The sequence below is a fragment of the Rhyacophila brunnea genome, unplaced genomic scaffold (assembly GCF_057557595.1).
Source record: "Rhyacophila brunnea isolate RB1 unplaced genomic scaffold, BYU_Rbru_1.0 scaffold_24, whole genome shotgun sequence".
Classification (NCBI taxonomy): domain Eukaryota; kingdom Metazoa; phylum Arthropoda; class Insecta; order Trichoptera; family Rhyacophilidae; genus Rhyacophila; species Rhyacophila brunnea.
Window position 1 is genome coordinate 23,188,038 of NW_028232904.1, and position 13,484 is coordinate 23,201,521.

Genomic DNA, 13,484 nt, shown 5'->3' on the forward strand with positions numbered 1-13,484 from the left:
ATAAATATTTTAATTTGTAAAAATAGCTTAAATTAAGAAAATCATTTTTAACCTCAAGTAAAATTACTTATTTCGAAAATTGAATATAAAAAAATATCAAAAACTTAATTATACATAAATAATGTGAAAGTATTAAAAAACACACCAATTTTATTAACTTCTAAGCAAAACTATTTTGAAAACTCTGATATATTTAAAAACCGATTACCTTAGCTACAACCTAATTGACATAAGCACTTACAGCACTTAGCCAAGAAATCATGGTTAATAATTATGGATCATTAAATAATTACAAAGAGTTTAGTTCTATCTAATGGATTAGTACTTGGTTTAGGAGCTTTGTGGTAGATAACATCAATAAAGATACATGTATTCAAATCACACTAAATTGGATTAACCTGTAACCCAGAAAATTTTAATATGAAGGAAACTTATAATACTATATTAAATATATATAAAAATAATTTTGTGACAAGCTTTTGCAGCTTAACTGTGCCAGAACCTTCAGGTTTTCAGTCATATACCTATAGGGTGGACGGAAACCTAGAGAATGTTATATAATTTCGTGAGATCAAAGGTTGGAATGGCTCACTTTCACTGAACGGATCAAATCAAGAATGCCGAAGGCTTTGCGTGTCGCTGACTGCCAATAAGGGTGAAGTAAATTTGTGGAGATAGCAACTCGATGGACAAATCATCCGAGTCAAAATCCTAATTTATGACGTCCCGATAAATAACAATATTATAAAAAGGAGAATTATTAAAATAGTTTGAGTACCTATGTGCTCTATAGTGGTTCTTCAACTTCGGCTTAGTGTCCAAATTCAAATACTTCTTGTGGACTGCCTCGTATGCTGTCCATTCTATGTTTTTGGATCGGCTTCGTTCACCTCGTGACCCATGCGCGAGATCTCCATCTGGAGGCTCATTTGGATTCCTGGAGAAAAAAAAACATCAATAATTAGTAATCATATTTACAAAATCTGTAATGGGTATATGGGCAATATCTTTATTATGCAACCGTTCCAAATTTTAAATGCAATATTTTGATATTCAGACAAATGAATGTCGCAAATACTGTCACTTGCATACTATCCATTCATTTTATAAAAAAAAAACAAACGAATACCTATTCCATCTGTCACTCGTATACAAACAATTTCGATAATGTGATAATTTAATCTCTAATGTCAGAAAGTGTCATTTTTACCACGTTTTTCTTTGTTCGTATTCTTGTTTGTCTGATGGTTGTTTATCCAGTGCAAATCTTGCAATCGATTTTTAACTAGCTTGATATTTGAAACTTTTAGAATATATCAGAACACGATGCCAATGCATTATTTTAATACATCTTTAAGTAGAATTGAATTCATTTTTAGTTAATTCTGTTTTTTATAAAAAGTTATTTTTGAAGAAATCCGTAATCCAATCCACTATTATTGGTTGCTAAGGGAGTGGTCCTAGCAACATTTTTTTTAATATATACGTGCGTTACTATGGAAATCAAAATGACATTTCAGTATTCTATATTTATTTGTTTGTTTTTTGCAAAATAGCAAAAAAATTGATTTGTTGACAATTGCCTTATTTGTCCTAAATTATTAATACATAGAATTGTCAAGTTTATTATGATTCAATAGAATTTAAAAACGTGGTATATAAAAAGTTCTTTTTATCTTGTAATTATTAAGACGTTTGTTAAATTTGTTTATTGACACATTTTAGTCTCACACCACACCATTTTATTTGTCCCCGCATAGAGTTGTTTTGGGCAGCTGGTATTATATTATTAAAATTGTAAGGTGTATTTTAGAGACGTATTTTAATTATGACGCAATATTTTTTTCATACCAAATTACAATTTTTAAATACATTATTTCGATTCTTATTTTATCTGCGGTCCTCAAGAACAAAACAAAACAAGAAATGTAACTAAATTGAACACATTCGATATTTCTAGTTTTTGTAGTGGTGAAAGAACCCCTTTTTTGTGTTTCGCGCAATATCGGACATTTGAATGCACAAAAATTAAAATCTCGACACGCTTCGAAAATACACAACACAAAATACCAAATCTCAACCGGTAAAAATATAGCATAAAAGTTGACGATTGATATTTCTTGTTACAGTAAGTTCATTATACGTCATGGGACCTTCCCACTTTTGGACCTGTACGGGGTATTGAAAAATCGTTATTTTTGGAGGACTAGAATTTGTTACAGTCCCACGATGGCCGCGCGGCTTAAGCGTCGGCTTATAGCATTGTGGGTCCCAGGTTAGTTGGGTGTAACAAGTACACATTGTTTTTCAATCTGTATATGAGTCAGAGTATGGACCTAAAAGGTTGAGCACTTGGCTGAAATCTATTTCTCGTAAAAACAAAATCTGTTATTACAAACCTCCACACTGTGTAAGCCTATAATAATATGATCTATTTAGGATTGAACATGGTTGGAATGTAAGTGTTACCATACTAAATTCATTTTTCAGTTTTATGTGACATTTTTTGTTTTGCCCGTGTGCTCTTCAATTTATCTAAATAAGTTAAAAATTAAATGGTAAATTAAACTCTATTTTTTAAAATTAGTCATTCATAATGAGAACTCTGCTATTCTGGACAGTGTTGACCTGTGTGTCCCTGATAACTATCTTAGAAATAGAGATCATCAGTTGTTTATTCTCCCAAGGTGCAGAACCAACCTGCCACTGGTAATGCCATTTGGGAGGGCGATAACTATGTTCAACGAAATTACTTCGGGTGTTCATATATTCCACCTACGTGAGGATGAGTATAGGTGGACGTTGTTTTATAAATTCCTAAAATAGAGTCTGTTTAACTCATCCGGTGTACTTCCTTGTACCTATCTAATTTATATTTTTTGTATTTACACATTTCTACTGTTTAATAACATACTATCTATCTCTATACTGATCTATCTCTTTTGTTATGTAATACTGTTTTATATTTCTTTGTTTCAGAATGTCATGTTGTGAACGTCTTAAAATTTAATTTGTTTTATTGATGAATGTATAAAATAAAATCCCAACATCATTAATATTCTGTTCTACGGCAATGGACATAAAAAGACAAGGTTTGAGTTTTTATGTGATTTGAATTAATTTACCAATGGTAAAAATAAGTTTAAAACTCCATTAAATCAATTTAAAATTTATTTGGAATTCGAAATAATTTTATTATCGTTTATTAAAAAAATGAAAAGCATTCATTCCAAAGTTATACAGACTCGTAAAAAAACTTTTCCTAAGGGGAATGTAATAAAAAAAATATTTGATCTATTGCTTTCAAATAAATTATTATTAATCTAATTGTTTAATTTTCATTAAGTACAAAAGAATTGCGGCCGTGAGGACATCCTGTTAAATAATTTAAAAAAAAGTTTAAAATTCGTTGGGTAACATAATTGAGTTTTTATTTTTTGGGATTTTTTTCATCGAACGAAAACTAATGCGAAATTAATGAAGCCCAGAAGTTTGTCGAAAAGGTTTTTTATTTGATTAGGAACCCTTAAAATATTTTCGATAACAATTTATAAAAAAAATACTTATAAAGTGAATTAACATTTCAGGCTTAAGACAGTTCAGGGGAGGGTTGAACGTAGTGTTATTCTTAACCCCGATGTTAAGTTTAAGTTCATATGGTTGCTTGAGTGTGAATGATAAAATTAATATGTTCGGGAATTGATGAATGATACACGAGTTGGTATTTTCTTGGTTGTATATTATAGTAATAAAGTTCGGTAATATGCCACTAAGAAATGACTGTCCTATTGATTTTAGTTTGAGTTGAAAGGTTTACATTATATTTTGGAATTTAGATATAGGTAGTGAGAAACACGAAACAGTGGCGCGTGTTGACTACATTATAGTAAGGCCGAAATACAACTGTTACATTTCCATTTGCGTCATTATCTATGGTCTATAAATGACCAAATACAATAACATGTCGGTTGTAGGGTTATACTAAACCTCTACAGATCATTTTTATTTTACTTCTACATCTGGATTTATCTTAACATTCCCTTTACGATACTAATAAATTTCGTCCGGTCCGGTGATGTCATCGTAGGTTACCGTACAATATTGATAACATTGCAGGGGAATCAGATGACTGGGTGCCAGGACAATTGGGCACTCACCGCACAGTTGAATGAAATAAATATACCTTCGAATTTTAATCAGTTTCTATCTAGGTACCACTTAGTAGTTTTAATTCGTTTTGCTCCATTATTTATTGTGGATTGAGAATTATCATGCCTGAAGCTTTTTATGAGAATAAAATAATTTTCTTCTCGTTATAACTTAAACATTATGCAAAATTAAATCATTATTTTTCACCAAATAGTAAATAATAATAATTTAAATATAAATAATAATATTAAAAATAAAATATGTATTTGCCAGACACAAGGCTTGAACCTGAGATCCAGCATATACGTAATATATATTTATACATAATCCATATTATACGCCATCGTAATATATAACAATTATATACTATAATAGAATAAAATAAATCAAATCAGCAATACGTGATGCAGACAGATAAATACTTACCAATAAGACATTTTACTTAGCATAACACGTCACATCATATGTTTTCTTTTGAATCAACATCAAGTATTGAAGTTTGCGTGCCTAAGGGTTGTATGCATGAGATTCCCAAAAACCTTATAGGCTATATACTGCACGTTTGTATGCATGATTACAAACGTAATTGGTTGTTTAATGACGTCACGAATGTGACGTGATCTTGTGTCATGATGTCCGTATAATGGCAATCTTATAAAATGTTATTCCCCGATCAATATTTCAAAATTTTGAAATTGTAAATGTGTCTGAAAGTGTGCAAACGGTACCATATAAATTTAATAATTTTAAATAAAGAATTATTATGAACTTTAAATAATTTATCAGTTATTTTATCACATTTATTTTATAATTCTACTGTACGAAAGGATAAAGTATTGCCAGTAAACAGTTCCATTTGGTGGCAATACTGAATACATACATATTATTATGACTAACTTCACTTCAATTATTATGAGATGTCAAAACAGAATAAGAATAAATGACAGAAATGCAAATGGATTTAGATAATAATATATAATGATCTCTGTAAAATATTATCATTTATACCAATCACCGTATGACACTTATGATGTATCCAGTGTATTTGAGAGTTGTACCTTGTTTATTACAGCTATCTTACAATAATTAACTGGGTAGGTAGGTGCCATAATATTTTGAAGAATGCAGAATGCTTCCAATTGAATATTTTAATGCCAGATACAGCAGTAGGTACCTATTTTTGCGGTGGTTTAGCGGAGATATTTTATCGTTATCTTACGTAAATCCATCTTATCTCTCCATGAGAAATAATGCGCTTTGTAAGCGAAATATGTACGAGGCATTGTATCAGTTACCTATAAAATGACATTTGAAAGTGACAGATGAAGCAGCCATTTTGAATGGCGTGTGACGTCAGATTGCTTACGTCACAAACAGTGCTATACGCTATATGATGAAAAATCGGTTAAATAGCTTATAAAGAATTTGGGAATCTCATACATACGGCCCTAAGACCATGAACAAACCTTGATAGTAAGCCGCGGGGTATACATAAATGCATCCACAATAATAATTGTGTAACCAAAAAAAAAATTGATTACCAATATTTTTGAATTATTGAGCATTTACATAACTTTGAAAACACTTCTGAGAAAATATTATTATATTATATCCAATAGAAAGAATCTTTTTTTGAAAAAAGTAAGACACCCAGCAGGATTGAACCTGCAACTCTTGGGTTTCGCGCCCATGCACATAGACCACTTTGCTATCGGCGTCATACTTAATTGCAACAAATTTTAACTAATGGCTCTTAATACACTCTGAAGCACTTTCCAAATTGAGTTACTATTGGCGATCGGCTTTTGTATTTTGAATAAATTTGATATATAGATATTATAAAGTATTAATTTACTTTTGTGAAAATGCCTTGGGCAAAATAAATATACAGTTACAAATTTTTACCAGATTAAAATATCGGCATGTCAGCATGGCTTGTAAGAGAAAATAATAATATTCTGTATACATCTTTTGGCGTATCGTAACCCTATTAAAATTTCACAATGCCAGAAACTTAATAAATACACACCTACCCCTTTCATTTCGCAATTTTGCCTAAAACACCACTGGCGTCTGCCGACCATTAGCATATGAATGAGTGTCGAAATATGACCGAGGCTCTGCTGTGTGCCCAAACAAATAATAAGATATGAAAAACAGTGGCGTTTCAAATATTATTTTTTTTTTTTTTTTTAGAATTATTAATAACCATGTCCTTGCTTTTTCGTACAAGGTGGTTGTTAGTAATTTTGAACAATCACAAACACCCAGGCTTTGAGAAATACATATAAATATTGTGTCCTGACCGGGAATCGAACCCAGGACTCCCGAGTGGAAGACAAGCGCCTGACGCACTGCACCACGAGAGCCGCCTCAAATATTATATTGAAATAGCATTTTTATTTTTACTAAAAATAAACATTATATTGGCCGTCATTACTTATTGTCACAAGACCAGACGACAAGCACTTACATCATCAGTCAACAGTTGACCGTGATTAAATAACATTAAAATATCTCGAGTTACTTCAAGACAACCAACGCGCGTAGGTTTGTTAAAACTATTAAAAAACGTTAAAAACAGAGCGACTCAAAACACATATATTCGACCTTCGTTGCGCTAAATCTGTTACGGCTTGAGAAAACGTCGCGTCTATCGAGTGACATTCCAAACCATCTCCAGCAAACACCAGCCCTCTCAACATAAGGGCCAGTGTCTGGAATCCTGTGTAAACCCCCCCCCCCCTTGAGTCGTTATCCGCTAGCATCTCCAAATTATAGTCCACTACTAAAAGTGTCACCAATTATTATTATTATTCTCCCTTATCAGTCGTTTCTTCATGGTTCAGGATCGTGGCCACCCTGATATGCACTTAGCTGTGCAGCTAACGCACCCCACTTCACGCAATCTTTTAAATAAACTCCTTCATTTTGTTATTTCAATACACCGATGCACTTCCTCTGTTTTTCCTTAACCAAACTAGCATTTTTTACACAAGCATTTTTTGACACGTGTATTCGATTTTCATAATGTGGTATTTTTTAAACTACGTGTTCTTTAAAAACTATGTGACGTTATATCTTCACCCGAAGCATATTTGAGTAAATCAAAGTAATAATGTAAAAGAATGAACAAAAACAGTGCCTCTTTTGTGATATTCGTACGTTCTTCAAAATCTACAAGATATAAGCTTTAAATAATGTAAAGGTAATTTGTTTTAATAATTTAAATTCATGCATCTAATTCTAATATTTTAAATTCGTAAGTGGTATTTTCCGAAAAATAATGTAATTGTAAGGTGAATATCCTACCATCCGCATGGCTTGGCAGGAAACCATCAATTTATAATTACAATGTATCTTGCAACATAATATTGGTAAAACTGCAAAACAAGCGATGTATGTGAATCAATCAAATTTCAACAAAGCTAATTCAGCAAAAATAATTCAATAATTATATTATTCAATTATTTATAATTTACAAAACGATTTATCATGATATGCACAAAAGTTGTTTATATGAAAATCAATCTTGCCTAATTATTAAAAAGTGCATAATTGTTCAAATTGAAATCAATTGTTTATACTTTATGAAACGAATTATACGTTACATAATAAAGCACGATTATCAAAATATTCAAGTAGTGATAGCAGCATTTTCTATTGTATCGAATCACTATTAAAACACTCAGTACATGAAAACAATATATCAGTCAGTTATCAAAGATTTAACCGTAATGTTATCGTTGCGCTTTGCCCGATCGATTTCGTAAATCCATCAGAACGCACAATTGTGATTTCACTCAGCTAATTTATAATATGTACACTTATTTGTAATAATTAAATTAATATTTATTTGGAAGGAGATAATAAAATCAGGGTTCATTTCATTCACGCACCAAATTCTGAGTTATTCATTTTGGAGTCAACCTACCCTGCCAGTTCCTTATTTTATCTTACTTCAAAAATAATCATTTTAAATTCAAACATCATTATTCCCACATTCAATAATTTTATAAAATATCTAAAAAAGCTTCCAATATTAAAATCTATTGGGGCAACTTGAGTGCCCTGAGTTTTTTTAAAATGGTTTTCATTCAGTTTTTCCAATCATATTTAGATCTAAAAATAATAATTGCTTATCTAACAAAATTGCCCGTACGGTGAGCAAAGTAATCAAGCTACTTCAAACAATTATTTTAAATGCACCACATCAGCATAATATGCAACTTTATCGAAGTAATTGGACCTACATGCAGGCATGTGATGTACCCTCAGAAAATTTTAATTGTGTTTTCTCTGTTGACTTATGATACATTTTTATATTCAGTTTTTTACCCAGTATAGATCAAGTGAGAAAGCTAAACGTAAATATTTCTTTCAACATAATATTATACTAATATATTATTTTACTTTTATATTATAATATTAGAACGAAATTAAGTATAAAAAGGTAATTATCGGTATAAAGACATTTGAAAAATGGTGAATAGATCGCACTGAGTGAACACGCCGAAAATTGTTAAAACAAGCGAAAAGGAAACAATTCTCTCTTACACAATTCCACGAAATAAACAAGATGTTCTCGTTACTATTAAAATTCCGCTTTAATAAAAATATGTCGACATTTATTATTATATTAAAATTAAAAAATCTTATTTGTCTGTTACGACAATAATCTAAATATGTGCCATCATGTAAAAATTAATTAACGAAAAATATAAAAAATATAGACCATAAAATTAAACGTGCCATATACATAATAATATTATTTATAATATGGTAGAATATGGAGTAGGTAAGAATCAAAAGGGTTACTCACCATTTTTTTAAATTCAGTTACTTTTTTTAAAAATGTTTTTAAAAATTAACGAAAGTACAAGTAGCTTAGTATATTATAATCTTTTAATATAATATCATCGAGCGGCTCTCGTGGTGCAGTGCGTAAGACGCTGGTCTTCCACGCGAGAGTTCTGGGTTCAATTCCCGGTAGGATACAATATTTTTTATGTGTTTTTCTTAAAGCCTGATGTTGGACCCATCGGCATTTGCCCGGCATCGGCCCGTTCGGAGCACATACTCAGACACTCCCATAGGATGTGGTTGGCATCCTGTATTTCCCCTCCGCATGGACATGTCGGACGGCTTGCAAGTCCAAGCTCGAAGAAATTGCCAGCGAATCCACCATGATCTGTCACAAATTGACTGGTGTAATGATTTGGAGTCAGATATTTGGTTATCTCCATTCGCCATTGTATGTCTGAAAAAAACTTATATGTGTGCCGGCCCTTGGTTGATTCGTCCCACTTTTGCTGCCAGGTCTTAATGGCCGCATTGAGCGACATGAGTCTAATTCTGCGCCTCAATAATGCTACTTCTTTGCCAGCTAGCCGAGGGGGGGGGGGAGGTGAAAATCACCAACGTCGGCCTCCTCGCCCTTGAGGAGCAATATTGAAGCGCCGCTGACCTGAATATGCAGGTCAAGTGGGAGAATGCCGGCCACGACCGGGAGCGCGTCAGTTGAGGTAGTACGGTAGACCTTGGTAATGGACAGAAGCGCGATGCGTTGTCCTCTTAAAAGAGAGATTCTAAGTTTGACAGAGCGCCCTTACTTTTAAGCCCCATCCTTCACCAGCCATGCGGCCGATCCTCTGGAAGACCACACCAGCCTTGTGGACTTGGGTTTCGGCATGGTGTAGGAAATTTAACATTGTATCCATTTTGACGCCTAGATAGGTGACGATCTTCGACACTTTCACTCTCGTGTCACCGAATCGGACTGTGAGTAGTCTCGAACAGCTAAGTCGTCTTGGTCCTTTGAGGACAATGGCTTCTGTCTTGGAAGGTGCAAATGATAGTCTAGTCAATCTACCCCAAGCCTCAATTGATGCTAAGGCTTCGCCAACGGTGCTCTCAATCTTCGCCCTGCTGTCGGCCTCGACCAGCAGCAGCGCATCGTCTGCATAGGCAATGACAGTACAATCGGTTGGAAGCGGAATTCTAAGGAAATCGTCGAAGAGTACGTTCTAGAGAAGGGGCCCGAGGACTGAGCCCTGGGGACATCCCATGCTGATGTTCCTCTCTATTATGGTTGATCCAACTCGAAACTCGATCGATCTATTGGTGAAGTAGCTTTGAATTGACGCGAACAAATTTCTTGGTAGTCTCTTCAGCCGGAGCTTTTGAAGTATAAAAGGCCAGGACGCACTATCAAACGCACCTGTAATGTCCAGGAAAACTCCTAGGACGTATTTACGGCGAGAATTTTCAGCAATGGCAATCACGTTCCTTATGGCGTCGACTGTTGATTTGCTTCTTCTGAATCCAAATTGCTTATCGGAAAGCGGCGAGTGTGTCTCCAGGTGGGCTTCAATCCTGTGGCACAGTAGCTTCTCCAGCACTTTACCCAGAGCGGGCAAGAGTGTTAGAGGGCGGTAGGCTTTGGGGCTAGACGGTTCTCGGCTGCCAGCTTTGGGGATTACCTTAAGTAAGCCCCTCTTCCAGCAGTCGGGGAACGTGTGGCTTCTGATGCAGTTACTGAAGAGGGTTGTTATCTCTGGCGCGGCGATGGCCCATCTGCGTTTGACAAGTAGATTGTCAATGCAGTCCGGGCCCGGGGCTTTGCCAGCAATCAACGTGCGTATGATGTGGTTGATCTCCTGTTCGGAAGGCAACGATGAGTGATCCGTGTCGATGGGAAGAGAAGCCTCAAAGCGGGCCATCCACATGGCGTCGTCATCCCTGGATTTATCATCCAGTGAAATGAGGGCCTCCAGAAGGACCTCAGCCGTTTCAGACTCAGTACTGGTGAATCCGCCACCCGGTTTCTCGATGCCGCACAAGAAGCTCGTCGGTCTGAGTCCCAGCCTCAGTGTACGATATGGAGGACCCCAGGGGTCCGAACCTCCCTCAATGGTGACGAAGTTACATCAGTAGTCTTTCTTGGCTTGAGTAATCGCTTTCTTGTATTCCATTTGTGTGGATTTGGCCATGGTTGCAAGGGGATCGATGGAGGCAGGTGGTTGCCTGCGCAGGCGTGCACGTTGATGGGCCTTGCGTGCTTTTCTGAAAAGTTCACGCAGGCGCGAAACATGCTGCGTCCACTACGGCGACTGCCTTGGTGGCTTCGGCTGATCTGGTGATGTCTTCAGTCAGTCGTGAGGCGGCCGAGTGTAGGTCCGGAAATCGGGTTCTAGATGTCCTGTCAAGCTTTTTGGAAAGCACCTCTTCAAACTTTTCCCAATTCCCGTCGCGCGTTCTAAATCGCGTGGGCGGGGGTGGGGATACGTCAGAGATGCCATCGTGCGAGGAGTCAGAGGCCAGCTCAAAAGTGATCAACCGGTGATCACTCATGGAAGCGCTCTCATGGACTCGAAAAATGACTCGAAAAATTACTAACAACCACCTTGTACGAAAAAGCAAGGACATTGTTATTAATAATTCTATTAAAAATATATAATATCATTATTATATATTATTATATCAGCCGGGGTCGATTCATTGCTACATGAAAACTTTCCCTAGCCTCTCTCCACGCTGCTCAGTCCCTAATTCTTCGCTGCCAGGTATGTCTACAGTATTTTATGAGCTCGTGTATCCAGCGGATTTTAAGGCATCTCTGTGGGCTTTTATCGTCCGACAAGAAGATTTAGGCAATAACCGGAAGTCGCTGGAGTCGAAGTACGATTAACTTTATAGGAGGGGCTTGTTAGTTCGGAGGTTTAAAACGTGAACAACTCGTCGATAACCGGAAGTCGTAGCAGTCAAAGTGCGGTTAAAAACATGAGGGGCTTATTAATTCACAGTTTTAACACGTTGACAAGAATACTTAGTTTGAAAGTAGTACCCCTTGTCTAGCCGTTGTCTACTAGTCTTTGTCTTTGAGACATTTATCTTTAAACCTGCTTTGCGGCTTTCATTTGCAAGCATCAGCATCCTAATTTTTACGTGAGTTGGTTGAATAAAGAATAATTATAAGATAAAAGAACTTTCTATATAAAACATTTTATAAATTTTCTGTTGGATCATAACTTGACTTGACTAGCTTAAACGATCAAAAGAATTTGTACTTCATAGAAATAATACGGAAATGTCATTATATTGATTTCCATAGTAACGCTATATATAGCTGCTAGGACCCCAGACCCCCCTAGCAATCAATAATATTGGATTGGATTACGGATTTCTTCCGAAATAACTCTTCATACAAAACAGAATTAACTGAAAATGAATTCAATTCTACTTAAAGGTGGCTGGTGAGGAAAGGTGTCTAAAAGTTTCAAATGTCTAGCTAGTCGAGAAGCTAGCTAAAAATCAATAGCAAGATTTGTACAGGACAAAGAATCACCGGACAAATAAGAATATGAGCTAAGAAAAACGTTGTAAAAAATAGGAGTGGTCAATTCGTATCCTACAAAATCTTAATAAAATCATATTATTATTATAACCGAGCATATACATTAATTTCTTGTTTAAGATGGAAATTTTTATATATTTAATATATTTTTGTAATCAGGAGAAAATGATTTAATACGTAACTGAAGCGAAAGTTATTGCTTGTTATAAAGAGAACGCTTTCTACAAGTACCTAAGATAATCATTTGAAGATTCAGAAAATAGATTGAAAGAAAGATGAATATTTTGAAAGGTGTTTGGACCAGCAAAAATATCAAGCCTTCAATAATATTATTATTAGAAACATGTATTACTAAATTAAGTGGAAAGAAGGAAAAATAATTTAAACAATATATTTTTTTAATTAAAAAATAGGTACGGCACTGTCAGGCAGGGTCAGACCAAATGCTTGAAACAATTAGCAAAGCACAAGTAAAGGATTTTGCTTTGTTTGTTGTGTTAAATATTTGAGTGAGTCGGCTAGTGTTAGTTGTTATTTTACGATTTTCTTTAAAGGTTAAAAAGGTCATCATACACAATGAGATTAAATAGAACTTTCTATTTTTGACTGCGGTTTTGTATTTATCTGTTTTAAAAAGGAGAAGGTCAAATAATTAAAAGAAGAATTTTTCAAATATCTTATATATCTATCAAATTGTGAAGTAATGGTATAGAAATAATATTTTTATAAGTACTTTGTTTTAATTGAGAGTGTAAATTATATTAAAATATTTACAAATATATATATATATATTATAGCCTACGTATCTGAGACAAAGCCACTTGGTCAATATGTTTTTAATGTTGGTACATAATTTAAATTTTAACAGAGATATATATAGATTTTACAAAGTTTTTCATCATTTAGTAAATATTAGGATAAGTGCTATCGGGAGACGGTATCAGAGAGCCTGAAGAAAGAAACATAATATATGGCATAA

At 34.5% G+C, this 13,484-nt stretch overlaps 1 protein-coding gene across 1 annotated transcript in view; it reads right to left on the reverse strand.

The window, feature by feature from the left end:
- LOC147069230 (neuroligin-1-like) overlaps nt 1-13,484 on the reverse strand; it is a 253,110-nt gene that overhangs the window by 1,789 nt on the left and 237,837 nt on the right. The window contains exon 11 of the mRNA XM_085951636.1: nt 779-937. Coding sequence (XP_085807762.1) covers nt 779-937 — 159 coding nt within the window. The remainder of the gene's footprint in view (nt 1-778; nt 938-13,484) is intronic.